Source organism: Astyanax mexicanus, chromosome 12, assembly GCF_023375975.1.
Source record: "Astyanax mexicanus isolate ESR-SI-001 chromosome 12, AstMex3_surface, whole genome shotgun sequence".
Taxonomy (NCBI): domain Eukaryota; kingdom Metazoa; phylum Chordata; class Actinopteri; order Characiformes; family Acestrorhamphidae; genus Astyanax; species Astyanax mexicanus.
The window spans coordinates 33,164,440-33,185,668 of NC_064419.1; the positions used below are offsets into that span (position 1 = coordinate 33,164,440).

Here is a 21,229-nt window from a genome sequence, read left to right on the forward strand (position 1 = left end):
AAATCCCATTTATCTCTGATTAGAGACTGTAGCATGGCCTCAGTGTATATCACAATACCTACAATTAGTGTATTATTAAAGTCACTCTTATTACCCTAAAAGTAGGCATTGTGATAAACACAGAGGTGGAGCTACAATCTCTCATTAGGGTAAATATATATATTATTAAATGTATTACTTTAAATGTAGGTATTGTGATATACACTGAGGAGAATCTACAGTCTTTTTATATGGTGAATATAAATAAATAATTCTCTAAATGTGGGTATTAGGGCTGCACCGATTAGTCGATTAAAAAATGTCGACTTTCATTGTTGACTAATTGTTATTTGTAACAGTGCAGCATTACACAAAATTCTGGGGACAGAAGTGCAATAGGAGATAGGAAAATGGCTCACTCATACAGTTTACTCACTCAACTTCTGTCTGAGTCTGTGTCTCCAAAAATGCCCAAACACAACAGATTACATATTTACTTACTAAGTATCAGTATTTTCCACGTTTAAACAACATGTACACATGTAAATGCCTTTTAAATCTAATGATCAGCTGTTAGTATTGTTTTTAAAGATGAAGGACATGGCAGAAATAATCATTGACTATCAACTAATCTAAAAAATAATCAGCAGAATAGTCGACTATCAAATCCTTAGTTCCTTAGAGATCCTTAGGTGCAGCCCTAGTAGGTATTGTGATGATACACACGGGTTTGGAGCTACAGTCTCTCTCTCTCTCTCTCTCTCTCTCTCTCTCTCTGCTTAGGATACATTTATAGTAGGAACACTTTGAATGTAGGTATTGTGAGATACACTGAGGTGGAGCTACAGTCTCTCATTACGATGAATGTATTTTAATAAGACTGTAATTGTAGTTATTGTGATTATATACACTGAGGCGGAGCTACAGTCTCTCATCATGGCGGTACCTCCATTAGCATGATGTCTAAATCACCACACGTGGTGGTGTTCAGTAATCTCTAATAGCTGCATCAAAAAGACTAAATTGTGTCCATATTTCACTCTACAGGTTCTATATAACATTGTTAGAAAGCACATAGGCGAGTCTATTACAGATAACTGAACACTTCCACATGGTTTGAGAGGTATAATTCCTCCATCTCTTTAAAAAAAAACCTGGCAAATTTGACTACATTTGTGTTAGGTCTTACTGCCCTCCGTTCTGAATGTTTTTAATATGTCTCCAGGGTTCGGCTTCGTGACATTCGAGAACGAGGATGTGGTGGAAAAAGTGTGTGAGATCCACTTCCATGAGATCAACAATAAGATGGTGAGGACTGAGTGAGCACTGGTTGGTCTAGTTTGAGCCTGTTGTTGAAGCTCTATTGTGTGTTCTCTGTGTCTTCTGGGTGTGGACTGAACCATTGTTACTTTTTTTTCTTTTCTTTTTTTTTTGCCTCATTGTTTTATGGCCACAGGTGGAGTGCAAGAAAGCCCAGCCCAAGGAAGTGATGTCACCGGCCGGATCATCGAGGGGACGTGCAAGAGTCATGCCGTACGGGATGGATGCATTCATGCTGGGGATAGGGATGCTGGGTAATCCACGTGCTTTAAAACTTAAGAATCATGTGGAGCTTAAAAAATATATATATGTGTTGCTTTGCTGCCATCTAGAGGTTACAGCAATAATTACACTAATATTAATAGTATTAATGGTTAAGGACTGGGGCCTTCTTCTGACAGTAATCTGATCAATATCAGTATCAGCAGATCTATACTATAGCTAGAATGTATTTAAAATATTTATTGATAAAGTAATATCATTTTGAACTATTTTAGTGCGTTTCAAAGCATTTATTTTTAATTTATATTAATCTGTAATGCTGATTTAGAAAATGGAAAAGTTTACACAAAACATTTGACAGGTTTGCGTGCTGATAAATGCTAATATTTATCAAACATGGGCATGATCAATTATATTTTATTAAAGTGTTATTTTTTTCTTAACTAATGTAATCTTAATTACTATCTATTTAGCATTTTTTACTTATTAGAACAAACAATGAAATATATTATGTCTTGTTTCGAAATTTATTTCATTAAAAAGTCATAACAAGGGGGGATAATGGACAGGGACAATTATAATTTCCCAATTTTTAAATGTTCTTATAAAACTATATAACACCTATAAAACATGTATCAGAATATAGTAGTATATATCTCAATGTTATGAAATATGTTAATAATATAATATGTATTTCAATTGCTTGAATATTGTTGCCATTTGTCCCACCACAAACAATGTGCTTTAAACAAGCAAGACCTACAGTTGGCTCTATGTTATTTAATATGGTCATTTATGGTAAATATGTCTATTTGTAATAGAAATTAATTGAAAACAATTTCCAGCAAAGGTATAATAACATTAAAATTAATATATACATGCCTATGTTTTGAATACATTGTGAACTCATACTCATAGTACTGATTAATTCACTTTGTACTATATTCAATCACTAATTATTATCATTGTGACTCTTTCTCTTTTAGGTTATCCTGGTTTCCAGGCAGCGACATACACTGGCCGTAGTTACACCAGTCTCACTCCCGGATACACATATCAGTTCCCAGGTAACACCACACCACTTTTAAATTAACCTTTATTAGCTAGGGGTGGGAGACAGTTTAACAAAACATAATATTATATTATTTTATTATAATATTATGAATAATTGTAATACACTGTTATACTCCAAAGCAATTGCTTTAAAAGGCCACAAGATGGCGATGGAATTCCTCCTCTCACACAGCTTTGTCTTTCAAGCTCTTTATATTTCCTATTGATGGATTTTTTTTTCTAGGAACTGTATTCCTCAATCTAAAAATGTATTATAAAATCTGTAATGATTCCCACCCCTATTATAATAATCATAATTATTATTATATAAGTAGTAAACTCATTGCATTTACAGAACATGGTCATTCACCCACACACAGATACTGGCTGCTTGTAAATCTCAGGGGCGGTGCAGTAACACTCCTCTTTTCTAGGTGGCGCATTAATACAGTAGACGCCCATTTTGTAGTGTGTGTATGTTTGTGTGCCGCTTGTGTATGTGTTTTTACGTGTTGTAGTAACCCTGTAGTGTGTGCGTGTGTGTGTGTGTGTGTGTGTCTCTGTGTGTGTGTTTAATCCGCTCTTGTGTGTTTGTTTCTGTTCTAGAATTCCACTTAGAGAGGACCCCCCTCCTGACTTCACCCCACCCCCCTGAGCTCACAGGTTAGTGCCTCTCTGAGCTTTACAAGCACGCTAACCTCGCTAACACACACTTACACAGCAGAGCCAGGATGATGCCAAACCACACAGGTCATCATTAAATAAGACTATACCATATACAAGCGTATGCAAATGTTTGTGCACCTCTGGTGAGACTTGTTGATGTATTGTTGATGCTGTGAGTGTAATTAATTCCCTTTATACATACGAACCCCAGAAAATGCCTGGACTGTTATGTCTATACATTTTCCAGGGCTGCCTATTTACACATACAGCATAAAGTCAGAGATGTGTCTGATGCACACTTCAGGAAACGGTTCCTAAGGTTTGATAGAAGATCGGCCCCTGTGTAACACGCAGGAGGTGCAACATGATCCATTGTGAAATTCTCCAAAAAAAAAAAAAAAAAATTATTCATACATGGGCTGAGACTTGGGGTGTGCCATATCGTGTCATACGCAATAATATCTCCAACATTTTTAAATATCGGGAACAATGTTATACCCGGAAATATTGTGCCATATCACCCACCCCTATTTATCACATCAGGGTACTACTTTTTTGCTGTTTTTAGCAAATGAAAAACTCACACTGTTCTCATTTCCCATTATATATCTACTAGAGACAGATTATATCTGTCCAGTATCATTTATTTTACTTTAATCCTGGATATATAGAGATATTGGCAGGGCATTATTAGTATTATGACATTCTGGTTGTATTTTGTAATTATCTCAGTTAGGGGTGTACCATATCATATCATATGCAATAATCATTTTTTATTATGTTGAATTTTTTATTATTATTATTTTTTTGTCATTTTTTTGACACTCTTTGCCAAGAGTATCGACATCGCCATGAAATACCATGGAATTTTGTGATATTATTTTAGGGCCATATCGCTCACCCCCAGCTGAGACTTTGTACTAGTAATTTGGTAAAATATAACCGATAAAGGCAGTTGCCTTCCCACATACAGCTCATCTGGGTGATGTCCAGAAAAGTTTTGGGATACTGTACATGAAAGGGTGAACGGGGCTTAGGTCACATCCTCTACAGAGACACATTCATGCACAAAACACAATCACACATTATTTACTTAATTTAACCAATTAGAAAAAAAGTAAGAAGTGCCAAAGTACTGGCATATCAAAATGGTAAAATATATTATGTTTTATAACTTTCCAATCTGCTAAAATCAATAAACAAAATGGAAATTGTTTATTCACACATTTTATGGGATACTTATAGAGTATAATTAAACATTTACTCAAGTTTATATTAGATTTTCTAATTTCTTTTTATACATTTCATTGAATTGAACATGACGAACATTTTAACTTGGAGAGAGAGTGCTCAGTGTGATGCTCAATTCACCATGTAAGAATAATTTTTGTGTTAAGAAGCTTTTGGTACACTCACCCCGGAACTGTGGCAAGATGTGAAATAATTACTCTTTTATATTCCCTTAGTATAATTCTTAATAGTATGTCCCATATGTATTTTATTCATTTAAGTACCTCTCTGTTATCACATTTGCCATATAAATATATACCGTAAATCACTTGAAATAATATCTACGTTTACACTGACCTCTATTGCTGAAGTTTTTTTTCTTGTTTTGGAGACACAAGGTCTAACACGGATGATGTATGATGTGTGATGGAGTGAGTATGTTGCCTATCAACATTGACATAGATTTTTGTGTTGTGTGTTTGTAGCCATCCCCCTGACAGCATATAACCCAATGGCAGCAGCAGCAGCTGCAGCAGCTGTGGTCAGAGGTGAGTGGGATCGTTTTGTGTTGTTATTCTCTTTAGACCACACAGACTCGGTCACACCACTCGCACACTTGGTCACACCACTCGTGCAGAAACCCACGCGGCTTACGCTTTTTCACACCAAACTTCAAAAGAGCAGACAGACAGCAGTGCAGATCTGCTGGTCAGTGAAAGCACATAGTTTCAGCCTCTGGGGTGTTTCTGCAGAGCTCAGTGGAGGCACAGTTGAACCACAGTTCAAAATAGGCATAAGGTAAACAGGCATCAGTAGACTCGGTTAAACCACCTCCTAAACAGACTTCTGCGCAGCTGGGGAAGACAAAGCACTGCAACATTTAACTGACTGTTGATGGTAAATGGGTGTTATGATTTGTTTGATTTTGCGCAAATTCAGATAAAATAGGGAATCCCCTCTAAAGCCCTATCCGGGCAGGATTAGTTTCTCAGGGAGGCGTATGTATATAAAATAAAATATTTTACACTTCTACTCAGTGATAAAACTTTTGCATCTGGACTGCATTTGAAAAAAACGGAGGACCAGTGAGTTTTTAGGCTTTCTCGTCACATGACATCGCATTCTGTAGCTCCTCCATTTCCACTCGCTGTTATGTTTACGTAGATCTCCGTGGAAATGCACACCCAAAGTGTAATTACGGTGCATAGCAGTGAAAAAATAGCTATTTTATTAATCACTAGGTGACAAGATAAAATCACTAGGTGACAAGATAAAATTACTGGACAAGTTCAGCGAAAAACAGTAGATAATTCAGCCTGTAATTTTCTCGTCTGAGAAAAACACATACATCGTCGTTCTGGACAGGAATAAAATCACAGAGGACCCCCCATAAAAGAGAAAATTACCACAGGACCCCCTGAAAAACAAATCTCGTCCGGATAGGGCTTAATACTAGTTGTAGTATATAATATGGAGCATATTTTACATTAGATAATTGGATTGTGTAAAGATTTACTCTCATTCAAGCATACAATTGCAAATTCATGTTCTTGATTAAGCTTCTTGTAAATTTTATTCATTTTAGCTTTTCCTTTTTATTATTTTGTTACATTGTAAATCTTTTAATAGGTCAGCACCTTTGTAAACCTGCTGATGCCTGGTGATGTTCCAAATCTTGATTTAAGATCAAATACTGACTACCTAAACATTCCAAGAAGATCTGGAACACTGTAACACTGATCTTGTAACACTGATTAAATCAGTTAATAATAATGTTATATTCTGGATTCTTTATATTCTATTTATATGTATATTTTTATTATTGTTTATTTACATTTACATTATATGTATGAAAGATCTGCCAATGCTCATTTATTCAGTCTCTGTTTTCTGTAGGTTCTGCCCCCTCTCGTTCCGCTGGCTTCCTTAGCACCAGCAGCCCAGGACCAATGGCAGAACTTTATGGGACGGCCAGTCAGGAATCAACAGTCAGCAGCTACATTAGCGCCGCAAGCCCTGCCCCCAGCACTGGGTTTAGCCACAGTCTTGGAGTGAGTGTCCAAACACACCCACCTACTCACTCATCTATCTATATCTGATAATCATAATAACAGTGATGGTTTAGAATAAATGAGTGTATGTGTGGATACTGATTTGTGTCTCTTCTCTCCTCTAGGGTCCTCTGATTGCTACAGCGTTTACTAACGGCTACCACTGAGACAGTGAGTGTCCACTGATGGAAATACCTTTGCTTGCAGTTTATAAACTGTATATTTGGACTGAACTGTGTATTAAAGGTGTGTTTGTTCTTTCTTTTCAAGATGACCAGTCTGATGGACGGCGTCACCTGCCCTGAGCCAGTCCCACACTTTTACAGCAAATCTACACTAGAGTTTCTGCGTTTCTCTCACACCACCAGTACTAACACTCTCTCTCTCACACACTCTCTCTATCTGTCTGTCTCTCTCTCTTAAACGGAAGGGCATGTAAATATTTAGATTATTTTCTGGTTCGAACAAAAAGCATTTTTAAAAAAAAGACACGCTGTATGCTTTTCTCTCATAAATATTTTCAATTTTCCTGTTTTTCTTATTATCGCAATGCTGTTTTCTTTTGTTATGAAATTTATTAATGTGTTTTTCAAGACACTGTAGGTTTACATTTGTAGAGTGATTTTTTTAGATTTTAACAGTTTTACATGAGCAATAATATTATTATTAATAATAATATCAATAATAATGATAATAATAACGTGTCCTTGTTACACTTTTGGATTAAAAAAAAAAGGATACAGTGACTTTAAGATAATACGTTTTCTACGGAAAAGAAAATATTGGAAGGAATGTTCAAAAATGTATATTTTGGTAGTTTTGCAACTGGATTTATGATATTGATCATGATCATGTTATTAACCAAGGACATATTTTTCATTAGATTTGAGCTTGTTTTTCTTGTAAAGGATTTTAAACGCTGTTTTTGGATCTTGTTGGGGTCACTTGGAAAACGTTTCATTGTGGAAAACATCTGTGATGTGTGATTTTGTTTGTGTAAATCTTAACACAAGTTTTTGTACACTTAACACACACAAGACGGTCTTTAACACACACACACACAGGACGGTCTTTGTTTCTTTAAATGTAATATTTTGACCTTTTGGCTTCTTTTTCTCTTTTTTTGAACTTGAAATGTGTTTGTTTTGTGTGTTGTTGAAGAAAGTGTATGTGTATGACAGGCTACTAATAATGCTGGAGGCTCTGTGAGAATGTGCGTGCGTTTGTGTGCGTGTGTGTGTGTGTGTGTGTGTGTTTGCATCTGTGGGTGTGTTTGTGTGTGTGTGGGCAGTTGGTGCTGTCATGGTCTAATGTATTCCCCTGTATGAGAGGATTTAAAATGTGAATTTAATATCTTTTTTTCTAACATCCACGTTATGTTTTAAGCATTGGTTGTTTACGTTGTCGACTAAATGCATCGCTCTGTTCTGAAATCTCTGTTGATTTGTTCTGTTGATCTGAAGGCCTGTCCCACAGATCTGGGTAAAGTTAATCGCTGCGAACAAAACTGATACTGGGAAAAACTGAGGGTTGAAGGTGGGGGTGGTGGGGGGTGGGTAATTATGACGAGGATGACCAATTTAGGTCCGGTAACTTTCAAATGTCTCAATAATGTTTTCAGTCACACTTCACTGTCTGTACAAAATGGACATTTCAAAATTCCTAATAAATTATTTCAAATATTACAACTTATTGAGTCTGTTTGTGAATTTGTGCAACAGTAAATGATTTAGAAATATATAAATGTGTATTTATTTTCATTTTCCAAACTCCAAATAAGCTACTATTTCTGTGCATTAAAACAATGTTTAGTAAGGTCAGTCTTATGATGCCAGCTCCATTGTTAACTAGCTTTTCATGTAACATTTATATGTTGTGAAATTAACAATTTTGCAATTCAGAGGACTCTGAGAAATCGTTCTTAAAATCATTTACTTACTAAAATCAATGTTTACAAATGTACTTAAAAAATCAGTTTAGACTTACATTCAGTTGTGTTCTTAATATGAGCATGAGCACAATTAAATACTTCCGAGGCCTATTCAAAAATTATGACAGCGTTACAGTTGCTCGAAAATATTATGACTTTAATCTAGCAATATTACGACTTTATTTGATGGCATTTGAGGGCCACTCTTAAAAAAATAAAAACAGTTCTCTTTGGGATTAAAGTTGGGATATTATGACTTTAATCACGAAATTAACTGTTTTTATTTATTTTTAAGAATAGCCCTCAAACACCATCGTAAAAAAGTAAAGAAGAAATTCATATAAGTTGAGGCTAAATCAGATAACAGGTTTAATAAGTAATAGAGTAATAGAGATGATTAGCTATTTACACTATTGCTAGTAACCTTTTGCTACCAGGCTGCTAGCTAAACAGCTGTGAATGATTGCTAGACCACCTATGGTACACCGCTTTTGTCACTAATTTCAGCAACCTTTCAGACTCCTCGTAATTTTTTAAAAAGTTAAATCTAAATCTAGAGATATTTTGTACAACTCTACAGCTGCTTTCCACACAAAAGAAATGGCCAACTGTGATTTAACTAGCGACTTTTCAATCAGGCTTTAGCTAATTTTCTATAAAAAAATTTGGCAACACTGCTTAAACTAGCTTTGACCGTGAACAGTGTCATTTGGTGCTTTTAGTTTACAACATAAGACATTATTTGTTGTAAATGTGCTAGTTGGCTTGAATTAGACATTTTGTTAACTGGTAAGTTAGCTAGCTAGCTTATTAGCTATATACCGTTAGCTAGCAATTTAGCTAGCAGCTAGCTTAGTGTACAGGGCTGGGTTTTACCAGATTAGTTCTTTCTTAATATTGTGTATAAAGTCCTTAGTTAACAATAGTCAGTTTCAAACTCTCCTTTTACTTAAATAAGCAATAATACACCAGAGGGAGTGCTATAACATCGTCGTAGATCAGCACAGCAGTGACAATATTGCACATTATAGCACGAACCTGGAGTGTATTATTGCGATTATACCATAGTTCCATTATCGTGGTTTATTAAAAGATTTTAAGTTAAAGAGGATGAGAAAATAGGATCTGTTTGCACTGAATGGAACTGTAGGACTGAGGAATAGGACATCTTTTTAATTTTGGTTAGTACAGCAGAAATATTATAATGTTTAGTTTATTCTTATTCTATTTTTTTAACCACATGGTCTACAGAATTCCCCAGGTTGATTTGCATGTGAAATGGCAGCTGATTGTGACATGCTGACCATCACACACACCCTACAGACGGACAGAAAGACAGAAAGTTAATATAAATATAAAGTGAGTGTCAGAGTGAGCTCTTACCTGTTATAAACACACTAAGGAAGAGGAGGAGGAGGGGGAGGAGTGTGTACATGTTGTTTGTTTGTCTCATGACTCCAGCATCACCAGCCTTTTAGTTTAAATTCAGTCTGTTCATACACACTTTCACACAGTGGCCCAGTTATCTGAACTCTGAGAGTGCACAATACAGACAAACGAGAAGCCAACAACCATCTAGTATAGGAGTTGTTTTTTTGCTCTTTCAACTAACCTAATATCTCCAGAAAACAGGTATAAATATTTTTATTCTGTATTAAAAATTAAGAAAACCGTGATAGAAAAGAAAATCACACTAACACAAACTCTCCAGTTTTTAGCTTTTTATTTAATACAAATATTTCATAATGAGTTCAGTACTGTACATTATGATAAATTAGATTATTTCTGAAAATCACAAAGTTAATTCTAATCTATTTTACACACATTTCACTTTTATTTGCTTCAGAAAAGGTCTGTTGTTAAAAGGTTTAATACGAGAGCACTGTGTGTTTCTGTTTTTGTGGTTTCAAGCGAATGCCAGAATATAAAACCTCGTCAGTCGAACAGTCCTGTTTCAGCTCTTGTTGGGTCTAAAAAACAAAATTAAAGTTAAACAAAAATGATAAGTATATTCCCAAATGGGTAGTTATTATTTTATATATTATTTAGAATATATTTGTCATATATAAATCAAACATAAATTCCCATAATAAGAGTCACTCACTAATCGGTGTGTTTTTTCTGTCCTCAGGTTTAAGGATGTTCAGAATGGTGTACAGGACAAACGATTCATCTTCTCTCTGAGCAGGCTTTAAAAAACATCAACTCAATTAAGGTATAAGCAACAAAGATGCATTTTCAGTTCTGAATATGGTGTAGCTTCAGTTCTACATAAAGTAACTCTCTTTTTTTTTTTACTTAGAAAGTTTTTATGCTGTAAGGTTTGGCAGAACTACCATTTCAGAGATTCTTTTTGGAAAAAAACGTCAATAAAGAGATCAAAAAAAAAATCTACAATCCAAATAAGCTGTTGAGTCAAACTTTTACAAATCTTAACAAAAATATTTGGAGCAGTGTGTGTTACGTTGTGCATTGCTGTTTGGATTGAGTAGAGTTTTTAGCGATTCGTTCAATTATTTTTATAGAAATCTATGACAGCTGTGCCAGGCAGTCTGTAAGTTGGTGTAAAATAACCCATTCGCAGTTGTTGAGGAACTCACGAACCTATCTATAAATACTGCATCCTGCACTTAATTTAATGCATTAATGTGTACTTCTACAAGATTTTTTTTTTTTCATTTAAAGTTAAAATGTAAAGTTGGGTCATACACAATATCTTTCATCCAATACCATACCACAACATTACAGTGAAGAAGCTCTTGACAGCAGCGGCTTATTTAGTGCACATTTTGCACCCACTAATTAATTTTCATTGTTATTATTTTCTGCTCTGAAAAACAACAATAATAATAATAATAATAATAATAATAAATAATATAAATTATTATTATTATATAATTAGCAGTATTGACATTTTACTCCATGTGCCGTTCATTAAGCCTCAGTGCTGGCCTTTTCTTTATTATTTGTGGGCTATAAAACTGAAGTTAGCTTGTCTGCTACAGTTTAGTCCTCTAACTTGGCCTGTCACTATAACTTTTTGGACAATGTATTGTCCCAAAATGTATTGGAATAAACATTAATAATACACTTTTACACTTTTAATGAGCAATAAACTTTTAAATAGTTAATATACTAGCACATTAACATCAACACATTTTCTTCACTGAGAAAAAACATAATGTATAATATTGTTGTATACTGTCGATAAGTCGTAATTAAACTAAATTAAAACATAATTATTCTGATAGGCCTACCTCTAACTGTGTACAGATCATCATACTAAAAAAAAGCTTAAAGCTTAAACCACCTATTTCAGTAAGCTTTATACTAAATGAAAAATTGGGACAGATTTACTTATTCACAGAAAAATAACAGGTAAGTTCTTACCTGGTCTTCACCCTTGTCTTTTGGTCTCTTATGTCGACCTGCAGAACAGTGCCCAGAGCTTTACGTTTTTTTTCCATTTGTGCAATATTTTCTTGATTTTCTTGATATTTTATTAGATGTGAGCCATTTTTACTTACGCTTGTATGTAATACATAGGGCAGCTGTGATGCAGGCAGTCATCAGCACTAAGCCTAATAAGGCTGATGCTCCCATAACTGTAACAGCAAATGGGTTTGCTGGAGCTGGACTGGTGACTATGGTGAAATTCACAGGTGCTGGTTCTGGATATTTAGCACAGTTATTAGTAAATGAAAATTAAAATACATTCTTATAAATTTGTATTCAACTTATGTATATTTGGATTTGTTGTACAGAGCAGATACATTTTAGAATAGCCTGAAATTAAATTGATCAACTTTTAGGAAGGAAAACTCGGGGGGTTTGTTTGATATTATTTTAATGCCTACTGTATGTATTACAGTAATAACAATAATATTTTATGTAGTATGGTCAATAAGGCTGAACTTACCCACTCTTAGCTCCGTTCCTTGTTCAGAAATCTTTACACCGAGCACTGGTTTTTCATACCATACTTTACAGTAATAGGTGCCACTGTCTTTCAGCTGCACTGATGGTAAGTGCAAAACTGATGTTTGGGAAACAGTTCTGCTGTTAAAGTTCTGTGATCTTAGACCAGAAATGTTATAATGGACATGTTTATCTACCTCTGTATTATTTTTGAGCCATTTAACCTTTAGCAGCTCTGTAGTAGAATTAAATTTGAAACTGCAGTTTATGTTCACAGATTGACCCTCTATTGTGTTTATTCTTTCAGGATTCTGCCACACAGTCAGGTCTGATCCACACACACACCCTACAGCCAAAGAGAAAAAGATGAAATGATTAATAATTTCTATTTTTAGATTGTACATACACTGGTTGTGAATGAGTAAAATGTACTGCAATGTAAAAACTCATTCACACCAATGACTGTGTATCCAATCCAGTGTTGTTAAATTGAGATTTTTAAACCCAACCATAGTACACAAAAATATGATCAGTTATGATCAGATTAACTATAGCAGCAAATCTGAGAAAAAACATAGTAAATAAAATTATTGTATTGTTGAAGTAATTTTGCAGCATTACTATTGGTCCATTTATTATGAAATTGCAATGCAAAATGTAAAAAACAACTTGAATCACATTATATCAAAAAAGAAAAAAATGCTAAATTGAGATGATACTACATCAGCTCAGTGAAAAGTGTGATAGTGAGTCTTACCTGTTAGAAAGGCGCTGAGCAGGAGTGTGTATACACTGTGTATGTGTGCCATGGCGCTTCAGTAACTGGGGCCACTGTATATTTTCTGTTGCGTCTTTCTGCTGCATCTGAGCACAAACGTAGTCTGTTCACACCCACAAACAAACAGAGATACAAAAAGTTACAGTTAACTGAGAAGATCCCATTTTTAATAATACACATAAATACTCACAGCTGAGCTGCAAACAACACGTATTTATGCATATTAGTGAGCAAAACGTTGATGGTAATGAACTAAACATGCAATCTGATGTAGATACTCTTATTAAATCTCTAGCTGCCATTGCTTTAAGACATACAATTGTGTACCCTTGGTCAAATATAAAATTTTGTGAACATTTGATCCTCCCAGTACCTGGCGTCCACATGTGTGGACATCACATTTTGTGCTGTCTAGACCACAAAATTAACCACAAAATTTCGCTCAACAAGGGCCTGGTGTCCTTTTATGAGGCCATTATATTGTTATCTAGTGGCGTCAGAAGAGTTTAACACGTAAGAGTTTTGATTTTGTTCAGAAATTTAAATGAACAGTAAATACAGTAAATATTTATGTTTTTTTTTACTTTGTTATTTGTGTTGAAGCAGCACTTCAAAGGAGCACAATTGTTGTTTCTACTTTTGTTTTGCACTTTGCAAAAAAATGTAGTTGTGTTTAGGCACAAAATAAATGTTTTGCATATCATTAACCACTAATTGTGACTTCAGTGTGTTCTATCAAAACTCCTTTTATGTGGAAATCATTTTTCTCAGGAACTACGTAATGTAAAAACATAATTCTTTGGTTTGCCAATGAACCCAAATAGCAAATAGAGATAAAAAAATGCATGCCATGCAAGAGTTCGGGTCTCAGGAGGTTAAATGCTATTTCTATCTACTTATTTGGAAAAAAAAAATATATATATATAAAGATGCCCCATTGTTTTGTTTTATTTCATAGGTAAACATTTTATTTTAGCAGTTACAGTGCTACACTGCTCATTTTTAGCATTTATCATATAACAGACAAATGGTGATATTTGAGAAGTGAAATTAAGTTTATAGGATTTACAGAAAGTGTGCAATAATTAATGGAACACAAAATTTGTTTGGTAAGCTCACTGACCCTTGACATACATACACAGGTGAATCCAGTTATAAGCAAGGCTTACAGTGGACAATTGTAAGTTTTCCCCCTCTTTGTATCTACTCTGAAAAGTTGCAACATTGGAGCCTCAAAACAACTCTTAAATTACCTGAAAATAAAGATTATTTAACATCATGGTTTAGCGGAAGAATACAAAAAGCTATCAAAGAGATTTCAGCTGTCAGTTTCCACTGTGAGGAACATAGTGAGGAAATGGAAGACCACAGGCACAGTTCTAGTTAAGGCCCGACGTGGCAGAACAATAAAAATCTCAGATAAGCAGAGGAGGAGGATGGTGAGACCAGTCATAGTCATCCCACAGATCAGCGACAAAAAACTACAATATCATCTTGCTGCAGATTCAGTAATGTCTGTTATATGTGTAAATTTGTAGAATCTTTTAACAGTTAAATCAAGCTCTGCAACATGTAAATGTAATTTACTAGTTTGAACGTTCTCCACACACACACATCTCTGTTACAAACCTGCTTATATATTGAAATAAAAGCCATTTTTAGTGGCATGACACAAATAAACTTTTGTTATCCTTTAATTTTTAAGAATGTACATATTTTTACACACACATTCTTGTTTTTTAGGTCATCCAATGTACAGCACATGAAAAAATAAGAAACATCATAGACAGAGTGATATAGGCTATATAACAGTATACAAGTATAATAATACAATATTATAGTATATTATATTATAATATTATAACTGAACAATATCATATTTCTGCTGTACAAACCAAACAATATCATATTTCTGCTGTACAAACCAAACTCATGTCCTCTTATATGCCTGTCTATTATATTAAATACCTTATACTTGTATTATTATAGGTATTTAATTTAATAAATATCTATTATCACTCATTCTATTTATGATCATTTTTTGCTTTTTTATTACTGTAATTGTGCTGCTGTAATGCCCCTGGGCTAAAAAAGATTAATTCAGTAATGTCTGTTATATGTGTAAATTTGTAGAATCTTTTAACAGTTAAATCAAGCTCTGCAACATGTAAATGTAATTTACTAGTTTGAACGTTCTCCACACACACACATCTCTGTTACAAACCTGCTTATATATTGAAATAAAAGCCATTTTTAGTGGCATGACACAAATAAACTTTTGTTATCCTTTAATTTTTAAGAATGTACATATTTTTACACACACATTCTTGTTTTTTAGGTCATCCAATGTACAGCACATGAAAAAATAAGAAACATCATAGACAGGCATATAAGAGGACATGAGTTTGGTTTGTACAGCAGAAATATGATATTGTTCAGTTTGAATTCCCCAGGATGATTTTCATGTGAAATGGCAGTTGATTGTGACATGCTGACCCTGACACACACCCTAGAGACAGACAGAAAGGCAGACACTTAATATAAATATAAAGTGAGTGTCAGAGTGAGCTCTTACCTGTTATAAACACACTAAGGAAGAGGAGGAGGAGGAGGAGGACTAGTGTGTACACAGTGTTTATTTGTCTCTTAACTCCAGCATCACCAGCCTATTAGTTCAAATGCAGTCTGTTCATACTCACTTTCACACAGTGGCCCAGTTAACTGAACGCTAGGAGTGCACAATACAGACAAACGAGAAACCAACAACCATCTATAGATATCTATAGAACTAGTTGTTTTTTTGCTCCTACACCTAGCCTAATATTTCCAGAAAACAGGTATAAATATTTTTATTCTGTATTAAAAATTAAGAAAACTGTGGTAGAAAAGAAAATCACACACACACACACCAGTTTTAAGCTTTTTATTTAATACAAATATTTCATAATGAGTTCAGTACTGTAAATTATGATAAATTAGATTATTCCTGAAACACACTTTAAGTTACTTCTAGTCTTTTTTTTACACACATTTCACTTTTATTTGCTTTAGAAAAGGTTTATTCTGAGTGCGTTGTGTGTTTCTGTTTTTGTGGTTTCAAGCGAATGCCGGAGTATAAAACCTCGTTATCAGTCGAACAGTCCTGATTCAGCTCTTGTTGGATCTGAAAAATAAAAATAAAAATTTAACAAAAATGATAAGTAAATCCCCATATGTTTAGTTAATAATTTATATAATATTTATAAAATTATTTGAAATATATAATTGTGATAGTACAAATTAAACATAGTAACCCATAATAAGAGTCACTTACTGCCTGTGTGTTTTTCCTGTCCTCAGGTTTGAGGATCTTCAGAGCAGCGTACAGGACAGACGAATCATCTTCTCTCTGGGCAGGCTTTTAAAACATCCACAGGTTCAATCAGGGTAACAACCTCAGAAATGCATTTTCTGTTCTAAATATGGTGTAGCTTCAGTTCCACACAAAGTAACTCTCTTATTCTACTTACTCAGAAAGTGTTTATGCTATAAAGTTTGGCAGAACTGTAGGGATACCATTTCAGAGATTTTTTTTTCTAAAACCCAAACATAAAAAAACTCAATAAAGAGATAATCATAAAAAAATCTACAATCCAAATAAGCTGCTGTTTGTTACATTGTGTATTGCTTTTTGGATTAAGTAGAATTTTAAGCTTTTCATACAATTATTTTTAATAGAAATCTGTGACGGCTATGCCAGGCAGTGGGAAATAACCCATACACAGTTGTTGAGGAACTCACAAGTCTATCTATGAATACTGTATCCTGTACTTAAATTAGTGCATTAATCTATACCGCTACAAGAATGTAAGAAAGTTTTTTTTTTTTAAATAACAGTTAAAGTGTAAAGTTGGGTCATACACAATATCTATAATCCAATATCATACCACAATATTACAGTGAAGAAGCTCTCGACAGCAGCTTCTGTTAAATGTCACACATGAGGCGCCTCGTATAAAGACACATTTAACATAAAGCTGGGGGCGAGTGTGAGATTTTGCACCTTTTACACCCACACCTTAGTTATATAATCAGTTCCACTATTTTTTATTGTTATTGTTTTTGCTATAACAAAAACTAAATCAAATACTACTACTACTACTAATAATAATAATAATAATAATAATAATAATAATAATAATAATGTTAAATATTATTATTATTATTATTATTATTATTATTATTATTAGCAGTATTGATACATATTAAATATTTCTATTTTTGTGTTAAATTGAATGTAAATGTATCTTTTTCTCTATGTGCCGGTAATCGTGCCTCAGTACTGGCCTTTTTTTTATTAACTGTGGGCTATAAAACAGAAGTTTGCTTGTCTGCTACAGTTTATTTCTTTAAGTAGGCCTGTCACAATTTTAAACTATTATTGTTTGCACAATATATTGTCCCAAAATATATTGGAATAAACATTAACAATGTATTAATAATGCACTTTTACCATTTTAATGAGCAATAAACTTTTAAATAATTGATATACCGACACATTCACATTAGAAGGCTTTTTTCACTGAGAAAAAACTAATATCTAATATTGAGGTCAGTTAAATTTATTGAGGTCACTTCCATATATTGTATGATAATAATATAACAACAGTAATAATTCTGATAGGCTTACCTCTAACTGTGTGCAGATCATAACACACAGTTAGAGGTAAAACACTTATAAACACTTATTTGGTTTAGCTTTACACTAAATAGAAATTGTTCTTAACTGGGACAGATTTCATTATTTATAAAAAAAATAAAAGGTAAGTTCTTACCTGGTCTTCACCCTCGTCTTTTGGTCTCTTACGCCGACCTGCAGAACAGTACCCAGAGTTTTACAGCTTTTGCAATTTGTGCAATATTTTCTTGATCATATTCTATTAAATGATAGCCATTTTTACTCACGCTTGTATGTAATACATAGGGCAGCTGTGATGCAGGCAGTCATCAGCACTAAGCCTAATGCTGATACTCCCATAATTGTAACAGCAAACGGCTTTGGTGGAGCTGGACTGGTGACTATGGTGAAATTCACAGGCACTGGTTGTGGATATTTAGCACAATTATGCAGTATTAAATATATATAGACAATATAAAGGCACACATAAAATAGAAATACCTTCTTTTAAATCTGTATTGACTTTATGTGCTTTTGGAATTGTTGTAAAGAGCAGATACACTAAATTAAATTCATCAAATTTTAGAAAGAACAACTGGGAGGTTTGTTTGATATTGTTTTAATGCCTACTGTATGTATTACAGTAATATCTATAACACATTATTTACTATGATCAATAAGGCTGAACTTACCCACTCTTAGCTCCGTGCCTTGTTCAGAAATCTTTACACCGAGCAATGGCACATCATACCATACTTTACAGTAATAGGTGCCACTGTCGTTCAACTGCACTGATGGTAAGTGCAAAACTGATGTTTGGGAAACAGTTCTGCTGTTAAAGTTCTGTGATCTTAGAGCAGAAATGTTATATGGTTCATGTTTATCTACCTCTGTATTATTTTTGAGCCATTTAACCTTTAGCAGCTCTGTAGTAGAATTAAATTTGAAACTGCAGTTTATGTTCACAGGTTGACCCTCTATTGCGTTAATTCTTTCAGGATTCTGCCACACAGTCAGGTCTGATTCACACACACACCCTACAGCCAAAGAGAAAAAGAAGAAATGATTAATAATATATTTATTACAAATATTTCGTCATTTGTATAGTGCACATATACTGGTTGTGAATGAGTAAAATGTACTGCAATGTAAAAACCCATCCAAACTAATGAGTGCGTATCCAATTCAGTGGCGTCAAACTAAGATGTTTAAACTCAACCATAATGCACAAAAATATGATCACTTACAATCAGATTAACTATAGCAGCTAATCTTATGAAAGAGAAAAACTAAATAAACTATAGAAAATAAAATCAGTATACTGTTGATTTCACACAAAATCAACAAAACACCAACTTTACATGAGAAGAAAAAACATGCCTAACCTTTAGTGCAATGTAATGCAAAAAGATTGTTATCATTTATTATTATTTTTTAGCATATCTATTGTTCCATTAATTATACAATTACTAGAATACAATGTAAAGAACAAGTGCAGAAGATACATCAGCTCAATAAAAAGTGTGATAGTGAGTCTTACCTGTTAGAAATGCGCTGAGCAGGAGTGTGTATACACTGTGTATGTGTGCCATTGTGCTTCAGTAACTGAGGCCACTGTGTGTTTTCTGGTACGTCTTTCTGCTGCATCTGAGAACAAACACAGTCTGTTCACACCCACAAACAAACAGAGGTGAAAGTTGCACTTAACTCTGCAGATTTGCTGTTTTTATTTTTACACATAAATACTCACAGCAGAGCTGCAAACAAAATTTCTTTATGTTAATGAACTGAACATGCAATCAGATGTGATTAGGCTTTTTAGATGTCTTACTGCAGTTGCTTTAACACATACAATTGTGTACCCTTGATTAAACAACATTGGTCAAATGTGTTGAGTTGTCTAAATAAGCTAAATTAAATATAACATTTTGTGCACATTATATATTAAATATTTTTTTTTATTTAGGTAAAAACATAAATTTAGGAGGTTATCATTGTTTATTTTAGCAATTACCTCTGATAATGTTCATGATTTTCCTTTATAAATCACTGGTTGTTCAGATTAGCAATTCCAGTTAAAAATATCATTTAGCAGAAAGACACAGTGATATTTAAGAAGTGAAAATAAATTTATAGGATTTACAGAGAGTGTGCCATAAGTCTTTAAACAAAATTAGGCAGACTTCAGTACATTTTCTATAAATCTATAAACTTCATTTTACTTCTCAACTATCACTGTGTTAGTCTGCTACGATATATTTAACTGAAATTGCTGAAATATATATATTTTTTTTTTACTAACTTTGTATTTTCAAACAAATATATCTGCATTTCAATGGGATAAGATCAAAAGAAAAATGACACAGGGAACAATTACATATACAGTACCAGTCAAAAGTTTGGAAACACCTTTTCTCATCTCAGTTTTTTACATTGTAAATCTAATACTGAAGACTATATTAAAGCTATACAGAAACACATGCAGAGCTCATTTGAAAAACAAAAAGTGTTAAACAAACCAGAATATGTTTTATACTTTAGATTCCACATTTACCTTCAAGGACAGATCTGCATTTTAATCTTAGTGTCTTCATGAGATAGAGTCCCCTGGAATAGTTTTCTCAGCATCTTGAAAAAACGTTTTTGTTTATACATAATTTTGTATGGTTCTTAATTGTTTTGATTTGTTTAATATTAAACAAAGGGGTGTATCCAAACTTTTGACTGGTGCTGTGCATGTACAAAGAAGTAGAGAGTAAACAAATAATAAAAATGTACTTTAGCTTTACAGAGAAATTTGAATACTTTTAATGAATACAAATTTTAATCCATAAATATTTATTGTAAAAGTGTTAAACAGTGAAAAATATTAAGTGCATAAAATAATATATATATATATATATATATATATATATATATATATATATATATATATATGGTTTAGTTTTTACTATTGAACTTATAAATACTATGGTCTAAAACAACATGGAGGTGCTAAAAGCCTAAGTCTGTTTGATCTAAAATCAAACATTTCCAAACATTACTCAACTACTTTACGTTAGGTGAAAATTTGTGGCCACATATACATTCGACATTAAACATTAAATCAACTTATAATAACTGAGATAAGTTGACCACTTCTTTTTCTTATTGACTTTTGGCACAATTTATTTACACACAGGGTGAGTCCCCCAGTTTCTGACATTCACTCTTAGTGTGTAGTGATTATCCCAGACTCCCTTAGGTAAACTTGTAGATCATATATTAAGATCAACTGCCAGGCCTGTATGTTGTAGGTTGTAAGAGCAAGCACCAAGCAAGCACCAAGCTGCTAACTCTGTGTGCTTATACTGTTCACTGTATTGTATTTTCTTTCTCCTTTCCCCCATCTAATTTTCTATATTTTCTATAGATTCAACTTATTC

General features: G+C 33.6%; 2 protein-coding genes across 4 annotated transcripts in view; one reads left to right on the top strand and one right to left on the bottom strand.

Annotated features, from left to right (window-relative positions):
• msi1b (musashi RNA binding protein 1b) overlaps nucleotides 1–8,209 on the top strand; it is a 30,783-nt gene extending 22,574 nt beyond the window's left edge. Inside the window, exons 8-15 of one of the 2 annotated variants that reach the window (XM_007247123.4) lie at nucleotides 1,205–1,287; nucleotides 1,436–1,553; nucleotides 2,508–2,588; nucleotides 3,181–3,237; nucleotides 4,956–5,018; nucleotides 6,367–6,521; nucleotides 6,647–6,692; nucleotides 6,792–8,209. In XM_007247123.4, coding sequence (XP_007247185.1) covers nucleotides 1,205–1,287; nucleotides 1,436–1,553; nucleotides 2,508–2,588; nucleotides 3,181–3,237; nucleotides 4,956–5,018; nucleotides 6,367–6,521; nucleotides 6,647–6,688 — 599 coding nt within the window. In that variant the 3' untranslated portion in view covers nucleotides 6,689–6,692; nucleotides 6,792–8,209. The remainder of the gene's footprint in view (nucleotides 1–1,204; nucleotides 1,288–1,435; nucleotides 1,554–2,507; nucleotides 2,589–3,180; nucleotides 3,238–4,955; nucleotides 5,019–6,366; nucleotides 6,522–6,646; nucleotides 6,693–6,791) is intronic. The other variant, XM_007247124.4, reaches the window with a different exon arrangement.
• Nucleotides 8,210–10,293: 2,084 nt separating this feature from the next.
• On the bottom strand, nucleotides 10,294–19,658 carry si:dkey-63d15.12 (uncharacterized). 2 transcript variants are annotated; one of them, XM_049486092.1, is made up of 6 exons: nucleotides 19,345–19,658; nucleotides 18,497–18,841; nucleotides 18,092–18,226; nucleotides 17,962–17,999; nucleotides 16,461–16,544; nucleotides 10,294–10,421 (listed from the first exon to the last, which is right to left on the bottom strand). In XM_049486092.1, exons 1-6 carry the CDS (start codon nucleotides 19,394–19,396, stop codon nucleotides 10,320–10,322), a joined length of 756 nt encoding a protein of 251 aa, XP_049342049.1. In that variant the 5' UTR covers nucleotides 19,397–19,658; the 3' UTR covers nucleotides 10,294–10,319. The 2 variants fall into 2 exon arrangements, with proteins under 2 accessions (XP_049342049.1, XP_049342048.1); XM_049486091.1 differs by lacking the exon at nucleotides 10,294–10,421 and adding an exon at nucleotides 15,258–16,310 and having other exon boundaries at nucleotides 19,345–19,652.
• Between the last annotated feature and the right edge of the window lie 1,571 nt (nucleotides 19,659–21,229).

What these genes read in the sequence shown, in the direction of transcription:
- si:dkey-63d15.12 (XM_049486091.1), bottom strand. Translation starts at nt 19,396, where the DNA reads ATGGCACACATACACAGTGTATACACACTCCTGCTCAGCGCATTTCTA. An exon ending in AAGACGAGGGTGAAGACCAG is followed by an intron (nt 16,545 to 17,961) that starts GTAAGAACTTAC and finishes ATGTTTTAAAAG; the next exon opens with CCTGCCCAGAGAGAAGATGA. An exon ending in ACAGGAAAAACACACAGGCA is followed by an intron (nt 16,311 to 16,460) that starts GTAAGTGACTCT and finishes TTTATTTTTCAG; the next exon opens with ATCCAACAAGAGCTGAATCA.